The sequence below is a fragment of the Podarcis cretensis genome (genome assembly GCF_951804945.1).
Source record: "Podarcis cretensis genome assembly, chromosome: 4".
In the NCBI taxonomy this organism is placed as follows: Eukaryota; Metazoa; Chordata; class Lepidosauria; order Squamata; family Lacertidae; genus Podarcis; species Podarcis cretensis.
Window position 1 is genome coordinate 103950892 of NC_137173.1, and position 15302 is coordinate 103966193.

Consider the following 15302-nt stretch of genomic DNA (forward strand, 5'->3'; position numbering starts at 1 on the left):
CCAGCCAGCTGAGCCCTGGCTGAGCTCGGGAGAGTAAATGACTCTGGTGTAGTTTCAGCTGAACAGGGTTGGGGATTTAACACCAAGCTCAGGCATCCCAAGCTTAGGCACTGAGCTCAGGCATCCTAAACTGCTCATCTTGCCATAGGATTGCCTAATAAATGTACCACCTCTTCAGATGCTAAAATATGAGGAATTTGGATTGCACTCAGCCAAGTAAAAAAAAAAAAGACACAAAGCAAGGACAAGGTAGATCATGGTGGCTTTTATTGATGGCAATATTAACAATGGTTTTATTTCATATGTAAAAAGTTTAGCTTCATGGAACTTAAAAAAATGTCTCTGTTGAATACATCCTATAGGTACTCCCTGCTTGTACCAGCCTTCTCTATCAAGTGCCATCCATGAGGCAAAGTGAGACGTCTTGAGCACCAAGGAGAACACTGAGAACTTTTGCCACAACAAATACCTGAAATGCGGAGGAGAGGAAAAAGGTAACATGGAGATCTCATTGTCATTTGCACTCCATCTCCCATTGTTAATCAACAAAATTAGCAGATGTTGTATAAAAACAGGCTTCAAAAAACTGCAATTTTGTCTCAAATAACTTTTATTTTTTGAGGTAAAGATGTTTTGACATTATGAGGTAAGACGCACTGTTGATGGATTTTAAAGCACATTTCAGGAGAAAAGAAAGAACCCAACAGTAGGTTAGGTATTAACTTAATGAGTGTTCCTCATTAAGTTCAGCGGCCAGGTTGTTCACCGGGGCAAGACAGTCTGAGCATATTACACTGATACTGGTCCAACTGCACTGATTACCAATTAGTTTCCAGGCCCAATTCAAAGTGCTGGTTTTGACCTATAAAGCCTTAAGGACCCCAATCCCTCAAGGACTGCCTCTTTCCATATGAACCTCCCCAGACGCTGAGATCATCTTCCAAGGCCCTCCTCTGTGTGCCTCCTCCTCGAGGTCTGGAGGGTGGAAACACAAGAACAGATCCTTTCTGCAGTGGCTCCCCATCTGTGGATTGCTCTCCCCAGGGAAGTTTGCCTGGCGCCTTCATTATACACCTTTAGGCGCCAGGCAAAAACATTCCTTTTTAACCAGGCCTTTGGTTGACTAACATTCAATGCCCTTTTAAAATGTGTTTTTGTGGGGGAGGGGGTTTGTTCTTTTTTCTTTTGATTATGTATTCTGTGTTTTTATATCGTGATTTTATCCTGTGAACTGCCCTGAGACCTGGGGGTATAGGGCAGTATACTAATTTAATTAATAAATAAAGAATGCAAAAATCACCACCCACATTCATGTTAGCAATGGATCCACATTTTTGTAGTTTGTGTTTTTCCAGCTCAGGTGCTTCTGCTGCCATACTTGGCACCCCAATAAAGCCGGGCATGTCAAGGTGGCAACTGCTGTCTCTAAGCAGCCCAACAGGCTACAGCTCTGAAGAAGAAACATGTCAGGAAAGAAAACACATCAAATAGGGTATTTTCAGTACACTAAATATCAAATATGGAAAAAAGAGAAGGGCAGTTTATAACCTTGGAAGATAAATAGATACAAAGGGGACCCACAAGAAAATGTTGCCATATGGATTGCTCCTGTTAAGTCCAAGTTCCAAGCCAGCCATGTCCTGTTTGTGGATATTCCACACTTCCGCTCCCTCTCACCCCTCGTTTCCTCCCCCAGCCTCAAAAACCACTTGCCATTCTGTGCTCTTTGGGCGAGGGCTGTGGCTGCGTGTTTCTCCATTGATGGGAGCTTCTGGCTGAGAACATGTGACGCCATCGTCCACACAGCTCCACTGGCTGCCCACCTGCCACCAGGACAAGCTCAAGGTTCCTGTACACCTCAAGGATCACCTGATATTCCAGCTCTATCACTGAGATCATTTTGCGTCTTTGGTCGTTGGTGAGACTCGTTTGACAACAAGAAGAAATCAAGCCATCGGCCATTGGCCCAATCCTGTGGAACAGCCTGCCTTTTTAAAATTTACTGGGAAATCTTCTATCATCACCACTGGAGTTAGTGGAAAATTTACTGGTATCAACTTTCCTTTATATTTTGCCCATATCTCAACGATGTTTCTTAATAAGGGATTTTCAGTATTATCCCACCACTGCCTATTTGGTTTGATGAAAAATCTATTCCCTAACTTCTCCCTCATTTCCTGTGTACCACTCTCTAACCATTCTAACTCTCCTTGTTCTATTATCTCGTCTATGATATATCTTAACTCATTTGCTATATAATATAACTATGTTGGGAAGACCCAGTCCACCTATTTTCTGGGGTTTATACCCCATCTTCTTTTATTAATTCTGGGTTTCTTATCCCCATTACAGATTTATTAATCATACGTTGCTAACCCTTTATCTCTGTCTCCAATATCTTAATTGGTAACATTATAAATAAAAAATATTATTCTAGACAAAATTTTAATTATCACTATTCTTCCAAATCATGAAAGATTAATTTTCTAATATTCCTTCAGCTTTTCCTTAATTTCAGTCTTTAATTTGTTAAAATTCTCTTGTTCTAAATTTTCTAAGTTTCTTGTTATATTTATTCCCAAATACTTTATTACATTTCTTAATTTTATATCTATTTTATTTTTCTTCAAAAAAATGTTTTTCATCTTCACCATAATTAAATATCATCATCACTGATTTGGACCAATTAATTCACAACCCTGTTATTTCTCCAATTTTTTCCCCAAATGTGCTTCTATTACCTGCATATTTTCCAATGGATTTTCAGTTGTTAGCAAGGTGTCATCTGCAAATAAGCTTATCTTCTCCTTTCCTTTACTGCTTATTCCTTTCATATTTCCATCTTCTCTAATTACATTGGCCAGAGTTTCACTGACCAATACAAATAAGATTGGGAAAAGGGGGCATCTTTGCCTTGTACCTCAGGTTGTGTTATTTGTTCTGTTATACTATCGTTCACCATGACATATGCTTTGTTCCTCAAGTCTAAATCTAATCCTTTAAATCATTCTCCAAATCCTAAACTTTCTATAATCATTTTTAACACTGGTCATTCTACACTGTCCTATTAAACTAGACATCTGTCTTCCTCCTAGAAAGCCACATTGGTTTTTATTTATACATGAAAGTGTTCATCCTTTTTGTCATTATTGTTGTCAATATTTTAGCATCTTGATTTACTAGGGAAATTGGCCTATACAATTCTGGGTTTTTCAAATCTTTTCCTGGTTTTGGAATTAAGATAATTATTGATTGTTCCCACAATGGTGGGCTCCTCTCACCCTCTATTATTGAATTATATAATACTTTTAATTTAGGAAACAGTATTTTTAAAAAATACCTTATAATATTCTGTTCCCATACTCCTGGGGTTTCCCTCCTTTTAGTTTCCCTATAATTTCTGCTGTGATATATTTTCATGATACAGAGATATATAAATATTTTAAATAAATAAGAAATAAATAAACTGCAACCAATCGACACTAGCATAGATTTATACTGTTACTTAATATAAAGTCCTAGACCAATCAATTCCATGGTTGCCATGTACTGGCTTTAGTCACATTTTTTTATCCGCAGACCCAGTGGTGGGTAATCTTTTTGGCAAGTATTTCTCAAATCAAGTATCTCACCATTTATATTGAGCCGCTTTGTGGTTTGGTGTGGTTTTTAGCATCTACTGAACAGAGAGGAATCCAGGCAAGACCATGCTTTGCCTGGCACCTTCACTGTACACCTTTAGGCGCCAGGCAAAAACCTTCCTTTTCAACCAGGCCTTTGCCTGACTTGATCTACATCCTATACCCTTTTTTAAAATGCTGGCTCTTTTGAGGGTTTTTATTGGGTTGTTGGTTTTGTTTTGATTTTATATATTTGATATTTTATGTGAACCACCCTGAGACCTTCGGGTACAGGACGGTATAGAAAAAAACAAACAAAACAAACAAAATGCTTTAGCCAGGTCCACCACATTTGCCTCAGATACCCATTCCTTTTCAGAGATTATCTCCACGACTAGTAATTTTTAGCTGACTCAAAAGAGTAGCCCCATCAGTGCAAATTTCTAGACAGCCCCGCAGCATCAGGTAAGTTCCAACAGAACTTCAGTGAGTTATTCTCTTATTCCAGGAAGTGATAAATGTTTGCACAACCAAATATTAAAAGGTTTTGTGCACGACCCCCACCGCCCCTTCACCCTGCATGACCATCATCAGTATTTACCCATTATCAGTTCCTAGCTCTTGGAGGTTGATAAAACTGTTGAGTAGGCCGTGTTGACCGCCGGGGCTGTCCATCACCACCTCTTCGGAATTCTAAAGTTTGTTCATAAGCCAATTCTTCCTCTTCCTGCAGGTAAACAACATTATTTAAAAGTGTGCACTGACAGAATTATACAGAAAGAAGTTCCCTTTCTAGGCAAAAAGATCTTTAGCTAAAATGGCCCTTACAAGAATGGCTGGGCCAGATCACACTAATGTTTTCTTAAGGACAGAAGCCTGAGAAGTGAAATCTGGTTACTGGAAGCAGCAGGGAGAGGCTGTATGTGTAGCAAGGAATCGTACAGATAGAACATCTTTCCCCCCAAAAGTCTACACAAACTAATCTGCAAAAAAGGGCCAGAAAAGTGACTAGTGGGACTTTTAATGATTAAAAACATGGCATTGGAGTGACAAGTACTTAATGTGCGAGATCCAACACAGAAGCATCAAAGATGAAATGAAAACGTGAAACATTAAAATGTGACTACTCTTTCTGTAGGAACCCTATCTGTGATATAATGTCCGTAATGAATAAATAGACAAGCTCTGAAAACTATAATTATATGTATGTCCCACACTACTTTGAGGTTGGCTCAGAGTGATTAGCTAGCATGGTGCACAAGTTAATGACACATTGGAATTGAGAAGACCTAGCATTGAAACTCCTGTGAGCTCAGATCAGTCACACATTCTTACTCTGGCCTACCTCACAGAGTTGTGAAAATAAATGGAGTGCGGACAGGGGGCAACCATATACTGTATGTTGCTTTGAGCTCTTCAGAGGAAAGGTGGAACACACATAAACAAAATCATAGAATCATAGAATTGTAAAGTTGAAAGGGACCTGAGGGTCATCTAGTCCAACCCCCTGAAAAGCAGGAATCTCAACAAAATCATATGTGACAGAAGGCCATTCAACAGCAAGCACTTAAAAAACTAATACTAATTATAGTTTTTTGGCCGTAAATTGTTGCTCCTTACTGAATTGGAAGCTCACCATGATAATCCCCATAGTCATGCCCCAAAAAGAATCCCAAAATGCAAGCTGTTCTGTTGATGCCTTCATAGATAGATGATAGATACAGAGATACTGTAGAATGTAGATGATATATAGATACAGTGCTTTGGGGGGGGGGTCACAGAGGTCGCATAACCCTAAACATTTTGTGAATCTAAGTCTGGCCTCATTGAGGGGCAGTATTTCAATATGAGTAGGAAAATGAGAGTACCCCTAAACATTTTTTTAGATTTTTTGGATAGATGATAGATAGATAGATAGATAGATAGATAGATAGATAGATAGATAGATGATAGATAGATAGATAGATAGATAGATAGATGATAGATAGATATAGATAGATGATAGATAGATAGACAGACAGATGATAGATAGATAGATAGATAGATAGATAGATGATAGATAGATAGATAGATAGATGATAGATAGAGATAAGAACACACAAGAGTTCATAGCATTTGTATGTACTATTTATGAGGCTCAGAATGACTGCAATCCTATGTAGTTTCTGGAGGAAATTCCATTGAACACTTGGGTGCTTACTGCTCACTGCAAGTGTAAAACACTGGCTTGCAAGACACACTAAGCCTTGCCTTAGCTATCACCACTGAGCATGAATTTAAATTTAAACTTGAATTTTTGGTCTCCCATCTGCTTCCCCACCTCTTATTCTAAATTATAGTACAACCTCTTGTCAGAAAGATTAAAAGCAAAGAAAAGAGGAGGAAATTAGTAAGTGACCTAAAAAGCTAGCTCATAGTTGCTAGAATAAGACTTCCCATTATTCTAAATGCAGGTTAAAATGCAGCTCTATCCTTTTCTTGCTGTGCTTAAAGCACATGTGTATGTTTTAGTCTACACTTTTTCCAGGTGGCTCAAACCTTTTGGTTATGATTGGGCCAGGGGTGTGGAACTGCATTTGGCCTGTGGGGGAGCACCCTGGCATTCCTCTGCAGCAGCGCAAACTGGGATACAAAGGAAAAGCCAAGCAAGGGTTGAAGCTCAAGTCCTGGTTTGGCAAGGCATAGCTTTGTTATGAATTCCCTATGGGGAACTCTCTAAGGAAGCTGATGCTGGTGCCTTTGCTCTCACTACAAGGGTGAGAGCAAGCCTGCATTGCCAATAAACCCTCAGGTGCACACAATATGGCTCACGACTGTGAGCTAACAGCAATGTCCCTACCTGTCCCACATCTGACATCACATATGATGGGAGGTGTTGGGTAGGTATGTGTGGTTTCATGGAACTGGTTAGCAGACCTAATGAGGCCCACAACCCAGAGGTTCCCCAGCCCTGGCATAGGTGTTGCCCTACACCTCGCTTCAGATATTTGAAAGGGAACTGCACGTGCTACACTCTCAGATAAGGTTAACAAGAGACTTTGGGACCATGCTAAATCAAGTGAGGGTTGGCAGTGGAGCTGGTCTGCAGTCATACCTCATTTCTGACCAAACATAGTACTGTTATTGAAGCTGTTTATGACCAGATGTGCTTCAAATAAAGTAGCCCCAAGTGAACTTGTCAAATGCCCTCTCGGCATCCACCAAAGACCATCAGCAACAAGAGCGTATTCTCCACAGTTGCTATTAAGCCATGTGAATGCTTTGCTAAGACAATGGTTAAGAATGAGCTTAGGACATAGATTTCAGCCTGCCTTTGTAAATCAGATCAGACATTAGCTTGAGCAGAAAAACTTGGTTTCCTCTCATCAGAATGACTGGGGCATGTCTCTTGTATCTTGCCTAAGACTCTGAAGAGCTGCTGATGTGCCCCAAACCTTTTCCCAAAGCTACATTGTCCAGTGAAGCAGATAGGTTTCTGGCACAGTGGCAGCTAGACCATTTTGTGGCACATACCATGTCCATCTAGCGAGTGAGAAGTTTCTTACCACACTGACCAGCAAAGTACTATGCCAGTTCACAGCTACATTCTTGGGGCTCTCATTGCAGATGAAAAGAGGAAACTCATACTGGAATAGGCTGTTCTAAGAAGAGGGCCATAATTGCCTGGGTCATTATGGCCATGGCCTCCAACAACTGGCTTGTTCGTAGCAGATTAGCTCAAATTCAAAAGGTGTAGACTTTGAGGAAGCACAGACAGTCTTTCTGTAGGAGATCACTTGTTCAGTTGTTTTACCAGCACGAATTGAATGGAGAATGCAGATAACTCTGATTAAAAACAAACTTGGGGAGTGAATAGGTGGAGCTTGATCCTTTTTTGGTCTGCAAGCTTTGCAGCCTCTCAGAGAACTGAGAAGGATTTCTTCTAACCGGGAAAGTTCAGGCTAACAGGGTAAATGCTTACAATTCTTTGTCAGATTGTTTCCATTTCTAATTTAAAACTAAAGGTTGCATTTCACCAGGCTTTTTAAAGCTCAATATGTTTTGCTAAGAGGGACACGGGTGGCGCTGTGGATTAAACCACAGAACCTAGGACTTGCCGATCAGAAGGTCGGCAGTTCGAATACCCATGACGGGGTGAGCTCCTGTTGTTCGGTCCCTGCTCCTGCCAACCTAGCAGTTCAAAAGTGCAAGTAGATAAATAGGTACTGCTCTGGCAGGAAGGTAAACGGTGTTTCCATGCACTGCTCTGGTTCACCAGTAGCAGCTTAGTCATGCTGGCCACATGACCTGGAAGCTGTACGTCGGTTCCCTCGGCCAATAAAGCGAGATGAATGCTGCAACCCCAGAGTCGTTAACGACGGGACCTAATGATCAGGGGTCCCTTTACCTTTACCTATGTTTTGCTAGTTAACCTACATGTTCAGAAGTAAGCAGCACAGAGCTCAAATGAGCTTGGCCCCAAGTTAAGTATAGAAACAACTGCAGTTGTGTCGTAATTCTTTTTAGTTTAATGGAATAAAAATCCTAAATAGTTGAAAGGGTGGGGGGTGTCAAAAACTGTGGAATTAATACCAGCTGTCAAATAAATCACATGAATGATTCATATACTCATCAATCTATGTAACTGGCAACACAATCACATTAAGATTCTTGCTGTTTAGTCAGAAATAATCCCCAGGGAGCCAGCAGCCAATGGGCCAGAACCAGCCTCCTCAACAGGTCCAAACAGGATGTTTTGGACCACTGCTCTCTTAGGATACTGCTTGAAACTACTTGGGAAAGGCAAAGGACAAGGGAAGGTATCCAGAGCACCTTCAAGTGATTGTTCCCAATGGTGATTCTGCATCCCTTGCCATTTCTGTCACAAAAGGTGAGGGAAGCAGGATATGCTGGGAACTACTGGGAACTACTACCTCAAGGTTCCTGGAACACCATGAAGCTGTGGTTCTCAAAGGACCAGCAGCCTCTTCTATTGTGGGGAGGGGGAAACTGGGAGGCCGTGGAGATCTCATTCTGTCTCATTGCTGCCCTGGTGGTTGGGAACAGCTGAACAGCCGCACCTACCTTTGTCTTGGCCAAGACTACCACTTGAGTGTGGTCCCTTGCACCAAGACAGAAAAAAGGTTACCTACCCCTAAATCACAAACTGAGTTATGTAACTCTGTCAGGTAATATCTGTGCTGGTAATTGCATGAATATTGTCGCACTATCATGATGTAGCTATATGTTACAGCTGACTAGTAGAAAGTGGTTCTTAAGGCCAGTGATAATTTGTTGACCCATCACTAGTTATTCAAGAGGAAAGCACCACCAGACGTCTCCTGTACATGCCCTTCTGGCTGCAGAACTATCATTGCACTACCTGTTGGTGAAGGTGACAAAAACCTCTACCTGCAGCATCTCCTAATAGAGGAATAGGTAGTGGAAAGCACAATGGTCCACCTGCCAGAGTAATGAAGTATGGTTCAGGTGGTCTGCTGGGTCAGTTTCTTTCAAAGCAATATAAACCACCACAGGAATGATAACATTAGGTACACACCAGTTCCACAACTCCAGTGTAAGGGCAGGAGAATCCTTGAACCAGTGCCAGTTTGCTTGTTTATGTGGAACACTGTCAGAGGCCACTTGGATGGTATGGCTCCAAAAGGAGAACCTGAAGATTCTGGTGATGGCCAGTAGTTCAGGGGAATGTATGAGAAGCCTTGGCTCTACTCAGGAACACACAGCCTTGACCATAAGTCCCACAATGTGCCCCCACCCCACACAAAAGTGAGTGTTGGTGGCAGCTACAGCAGTCAAGGACTGAGGGGTGAAAGAGCAGTACAAGTCGATCATCTGCATTCACCACAAGGAGCACTGAACTCCCAAAGGTGGAAGAAGACATTTGGCATGGGAGCCCACTCCCTGCTGGAACATATCTAGGAGCCAATGCTAAAGAAGGTGCCTCTTCAAACAGATGAAGAGGTGACACAGTTGAAGTCATGGATCCTAGGCACTTTGGCAGCTGGCTGTGTGAGCAGGTCCAGCAACCACACTGGTAGCCAATACAAGAAGGTTTTGAGGTATGCTAGAGGCCAGATGTGCATGACCATCCAAATAGCATGTGGGAAGAAGTCACACATTCTATGAATACTCTGGGGGCCATGGCCAGTAGAAATAGGAGGAGTTGGAAGCAATGGTCTCCCTGAGGATGTGCAGGATGTGATGTTTGTGTCAGATCGCTATGTGGAAATACATATCTTCAAGTCTATGGGTTCAAATTCCCAACATAAAGGAATGGAAGGATGCTGGCAATCCTGAATTTCCTTGGTCTCATGAAGGAATTATGTCAAGAAGATCTACAATTGTCTAGAGGCATCGACCTTTCTCAGGATAGTGAACAGAAGCCCTGAAGTCTCAAGGCATCAGATAACGATTCCATTGTCTCCTTTCAGAGGAGGGTTCTGATCCATTTCTCTTAAGAGGAGACAAAAGTTTTGAACAGGAAATGTCATCTCCAGGAAGCAAGAAAAAGTCAACTGCATATTGCATGTGAACCATGGTGACAGTATGCCACACCAAGCAGAAGTGCCAGAGTCTGGTCCCAAATGCTGGTGGGTATAGCTCCCAACTATGACATGTCACAAGTCAAAACAGATGCTTGGGATATCTGCTGCCCTGGGATGGTTAGATAACTGAACTTCACAGATGGGAACACCTCTTGGATCAAAGTGAAGATGACTAACAGGATAATTGTGCCTCTGTTGGTTGAGATCCAGGACATCTGGAGAAACCTCCATGACAAGGGCATATGGAACACTGTGGGCCTAGGTATGGAGCTTCAGTACAGAATGTCACATTAGTTTTAGAACTGATGAATCCCTTCCCACTGAAAGGCAGGCCTTCAGTGTGGGATCAGGCATCCTGGTTATGCCGCACTTAGTTTAGCAAAGTATGGAAGCAGAGGGCAACAGCACCTGCCATGGCCTACAACCCACCATATGTTTGGAGGCATAGATTTGTCAGACCACAGATCTCATATTGAAAGATTTATATTAACTCCCTGTGGCCCAAAGGATATCTGCTCCTGTAATGATATTATGGTGCTAAGTGTCCCCGTCCCTGACAAAAATGGCTCATGCCCTGGATGCATCTACAAAAGTCCCCTGATGAGCTGCAGTGTTAATGGTATGGCAGGGAGCAAAGTACTGATACCAATGGGACTTCTTGACAATGGGATCCCACAGATACTTTCTCAAGTATTATAGTGAGTGTAAATAGTCTCTGGATGTCCAAAATCTAGAAGATCCCAGAAAGCTTCAAGCAAAATGTGGTATACAACTATGTCTCAGATACAAGAGAGTCAGAATGACAAGATAGTATCGTTCTGTCTGGGGGTTATATAATCCTTGATCCCTCTTTCATACATCAACCTGATGACCTAGACTTCAACTGAGTCCTTTTAATGCAACATGTATAGGACTGGGGACCAAACAAGGGCAGATCAGACTTAGCCTATCTAGGACTGGCTGAGAAGAAAATGAAATTTGGGTTTCTTGCATAGTCTTAGATAGAAATGTTCCTGAGATGCAAACACATCCCTTTATCTTCTTTCTTAGGTTCTGAAGCACAAGAACAGAAAGATTGCTTAGCTTTGGATTTCTACAGCTGATGAACCAGGTCATGACCCCATTTGATGTTGAGGAACCAAATGTGTGATATTTTCCACACCCATCATCAGTACTGAAGTAGTAACTGCCATGCTCAAATTTGAGAATGGGTCAAGTCCCTAAGGTGTGGTGTTGTAGGCATGTCAAAGGAAACTCGTGACCTCTCAGTCTGAAAAAAGTTTGCTGTCAACAACAAAATGAATGGAACCAAAGTAGAGAAATGCCAAAGGTTGTGGCAGTTGGAAATCTTGGCATCAGTGTCAAGCACCAAGGAGGCTTGCTCTCACAATGTCACATGGTAGACGGCATGAGTGGTTTTGGTGTGCCTGGTGGAAATGCTGGCAATGGCTGGGTACATGTCCACTCTTTGTCCCTCAACAAGACATTCATGCCCATCAGTGGAGGGTGGAATGCTACCAAAAGCAAACACGGCCAAAAGGCCACCCATTGCATCATAGGCTCTGCTGGAGGGCAGCGAAGGTGTCAATCAGTGCAGAATGGACCAAAATAAAATAACATAAATGGACAGAAAAAAATAAACTGTAGAAGAGAACGTAAATGAAGGAAGAGATGCCCTGTTTCCTGCTGCAATGAGGCATTTTAGATTTAAAATATCTGCTCTTCCTGCTCTTCCTTTGTCGTTTTAGTGCTGTTAAGATTGGGTTTTCCATGTTTCCATGACATTGTTTGATGTCAAAGTATGTATGTTACATTAGCAGATTGTTTTTCCTTTTTAAAACAACATTCTTTTCTTGTTTAAAAATTGAAGCCTTTCTTTGGTTAATTAAAAGAGGAGGAACAAAGATGACTCAGAATCTTGGTGTAAGTCACAAATTGATGGAGGATTAATTTTTAATGAATAAAATTATTTGAGGATGTAACCAATGAGAACCAGATTTAAAATGATTTTTTTTATTTTAGGGAAAGGGCCTTCTTCTCTTTCTCGACCTTTATCTTACAACTTCTAGTTCACATGGGATTTTCCTCCAGTGACATTTTCCTCTCCAAACCCGCCTTCTATGAAGGCAGGAACAGTGGTTTGGTGTTTTGGAGAAATGAAGAATCAATCTATGCTTTTATTGGGCACACTGCTTTGTTCGCTAAGAGGAGACTTGTACTCCTTCCAGGTCAGGTCTCAAAGATGATAGTTTTCTTCAGTTTTTTCCTTTTTTTCTGTTTCCTTTTTTATTCTTCCTGATCCTTGTGGACTACATTTGCTCAGGAATCTTCTAATGGAAAACAGTAGACCTCACCCAAGAAAGTCTGGTAAATAAGGATGTTTTGATTAACATTTTCTCAATTTCCAATAATTTATTTACTCATTGTTCCACAAAGTCTTTACATCTATCTCCTACATGTCATCTTAATCTTAAGCAGTTAATGCAACCAGCTATATTTTCCCCCTATTTAATGTTTGTAGTAGCCCCACTGAAATTGTTTCATCTATTGTATTGCATTCATATCTATTTAATTTAGTGCTTATTTTTCATCATGTTTGCAATGAATATTTCCAATTTTTCACCACTTGTCAGTTGTTTTTCTTTTTGGTGTGGTTCTGGTCTTTGCTCACTATCCATATGCTCACTAGAGCAAACTAATGTAGACTTATTTGAAAACCTGTTTTCCAAAGATAGGTTTGGAGCCTAATGCTTTCTTCTGGCAGGGGTTGGAGGTCATGTCCATTAACATTTCAATTATTCTAATGGCTCTGACACATGATGCTTTCATATTTAAATCATTCTAGCAGTCAGAATGAGAATATGAAATATCAAGGCTCTCACTATGAAGAAAGGATAACAATTGTTTGCAAGTGATTGGTTAGAAATCCAACTATTGTTCCTCTGGCACAGTTCATAAGTGCTGTCCTTTTCCAAAACAATTTGTTCACTTTGACAAAACATTTAGGGGTTTAAGTTTTGTTTTTGCAAAAGTAATGTACTGCTGTCCACATACCCATAATATCAATAAATTATCACATTTCAGCACAAATATGAATGCTGCCTCATAATCCTCTCACACACTTGCACCAGCAACATGGTTTTCACTGGCCATTCCTATGTCCCACACAGGGAACAATACTTTTCTCCACAACAGGTCTTTTGACCTGAATAATATCAAGTCGCCAAGATACTGGCTGTATTTGAATGTCATGCTAAACCAGAGTTTAATGCACTGTGAAAGGGCTTAGCCTCCTCCTAAGTTGACATGCTCCTCTTGCCTTCCCTTCTCCTTCCTACAAGGCTGAGATTTGTTTGAAAGCTCCTGCTTTTGGTTTTTGTTAAGTGCAGCCTCCCATGTCTTCCATACAAGGAACTGTAATTGAAACTGGCTTATTTTTTAGCTCCAAGTGACACAAGAAACTGTGATATCCTAAAGAAAAAGGAGAAGCTTCGGAATTCCTCCTTTTGAACTTATGGGATGATAGGAGAAGTGTGCAAACACTGGATGAGTTTAGGACTATTCTCCACATACTAAAACACAGTTCAGCATGACATCCAAATGTGGTTCATTTATGATGTATTCAACAAGTTAGAAAAGGCTCCATCTCAAAACTCAATAAACTCTTCTCCCAATGTCTTAAAGATTAAAACAAGTATGCTTTCAAAAGGATAAAGCTACTGAATTTTTTAGATCTCTCTGAAAAGCAAACAGAACTGAATTAAAGCTAGAAAGGACTTGTAATTTATACTTGAAGGAATTCAATCAAATAAACCATCTTGTTTTGCGTACTAGACTAATTCTGACTTCAGGCTGTTCACAGCTTATGCCTATACCAAGTGTTATTTGACATGATTGGGACTCTATGCTCATAACAGACTCCAAAATTAAATAGCTTTCAGAATGGAATACCTTCCACCTGAAAAAATGAACCCTTTTTGAATCAATGTTGAATCAATGTGTTAGGTCCAAACAGCTAGCCTATATAACATTGGATAATATGCCTTTGTACTGGGGAGTGTTGTGGGATGAAGTGAAGCACAAATACTGAAAATAATGAGATATTTTGTTCAAATTCCTTTATTTATATGCTGCACTGCTACATCTCTCATCCCCTAACTGCTGCCTCGTAGAGAAGGCCCAGAAAAATAAATAAAAGATGTGTTCATGCACATGTACCTGCATGTGTGTTTTGTGCATTAAGAGTGTGTGGTTGTTAAATCTGGGTAAACATTGAAAAAATAATTTTTAAAGCAAGCAAAGTTTTTAAATATACTGCTATTAATTGCTGATTATGCCCTCAAAATGTTTTCTAGTGACCATTTAAGACAATCTATAAGGCAATCTATCCCATTTACTCTAGAGGTGTAAAATTCAAAACCTGTCAACCTTCATATTCCTATTGACACGCGAAACAAACAGCTGTTTCAAAATATGCATACCATTTTTTAAAGAAAAAAAAGAAGCTAACATGCATAACAAAAAGCTTTTTTCAGCCTCAATAAATATTCACTTTCGTTAGGTTCATGAAGATAAAAATGGAATTCCAGAATCAGAAGCTATTGATTTTTCAGAAATACTCTGAGAGAGAAACCTGAGGGTTGTACTTTTAGTTTTTAAAATGACCTGAGTTTCTTGTGGCTAACTTTGTCTAGTTCCTGTGGAATTGTATAATGATGATACACTGCTGAGTACTTCAGTATCATCAAGCTAACTCAAGTGTCTAGATGTACTAATGGTCCTTAATAATGTGATCAGTGGAGGCCAGGGAACAGACTTTTCCAAAGTAATTTCAACCCTCTGTAGAAAAAAGTGCTTATTGTGTATGCTGCTAGATCACAGTTGCCTCCAGTTAACAGGTTTCATTTCTTCTGTTTCTGGGTAATGTTGATGGCATGAAGGGAAGCCTGTTCCTAAGCCAAGATGGTATGAAGGCCTTTTATTTCAACTCTATTTTTACTATATTTTAACTGGCAAAACTGAAATATGCCTGACTACCTTCAGTGCAGCTGCTTCTTGCTCCATCTCCAATACTGGAAATCCTTTTAATTACTAATTTTTAATTTTCAGGTATTTTCCTAACAGTATCACTTCA

At 40.5% G+C, this 15302-nt stretch overlaps 1 protein-coding gene across 5 annotated transcripts in view; it reads right to left on the reverse strand.

Annotated features, from left to right (window-relative positions):
* Positions 1-245: 245 nt before the first annotated feature.
* TDRD3 (tudor domain containing 3) overlaps positions 246-15302 on the reverse strand; it is a 62336-nt gene continuing 47279 nt past the window's right edge. For all 5 annotated transcript variants that reach the window (XM_079972620.1, XM_079972621.1, XM_079972622.1 and 2 more), the window contains exons 13-14: positions 4222-4347; positions 246-469 (exon numbers count right to left, since the gene is read on the reverse strand). In XM_079972620.1, coding sequence (XP_079828746.1) covers positions 4228-4347 — 120 coding nt within the window. In that variant the 3' untranslated portion in view covers positions 246-469; positions 4222-4227. The remainder of the gene's footprint in view (positions 470-4221; positions 4348-15302) is intronic.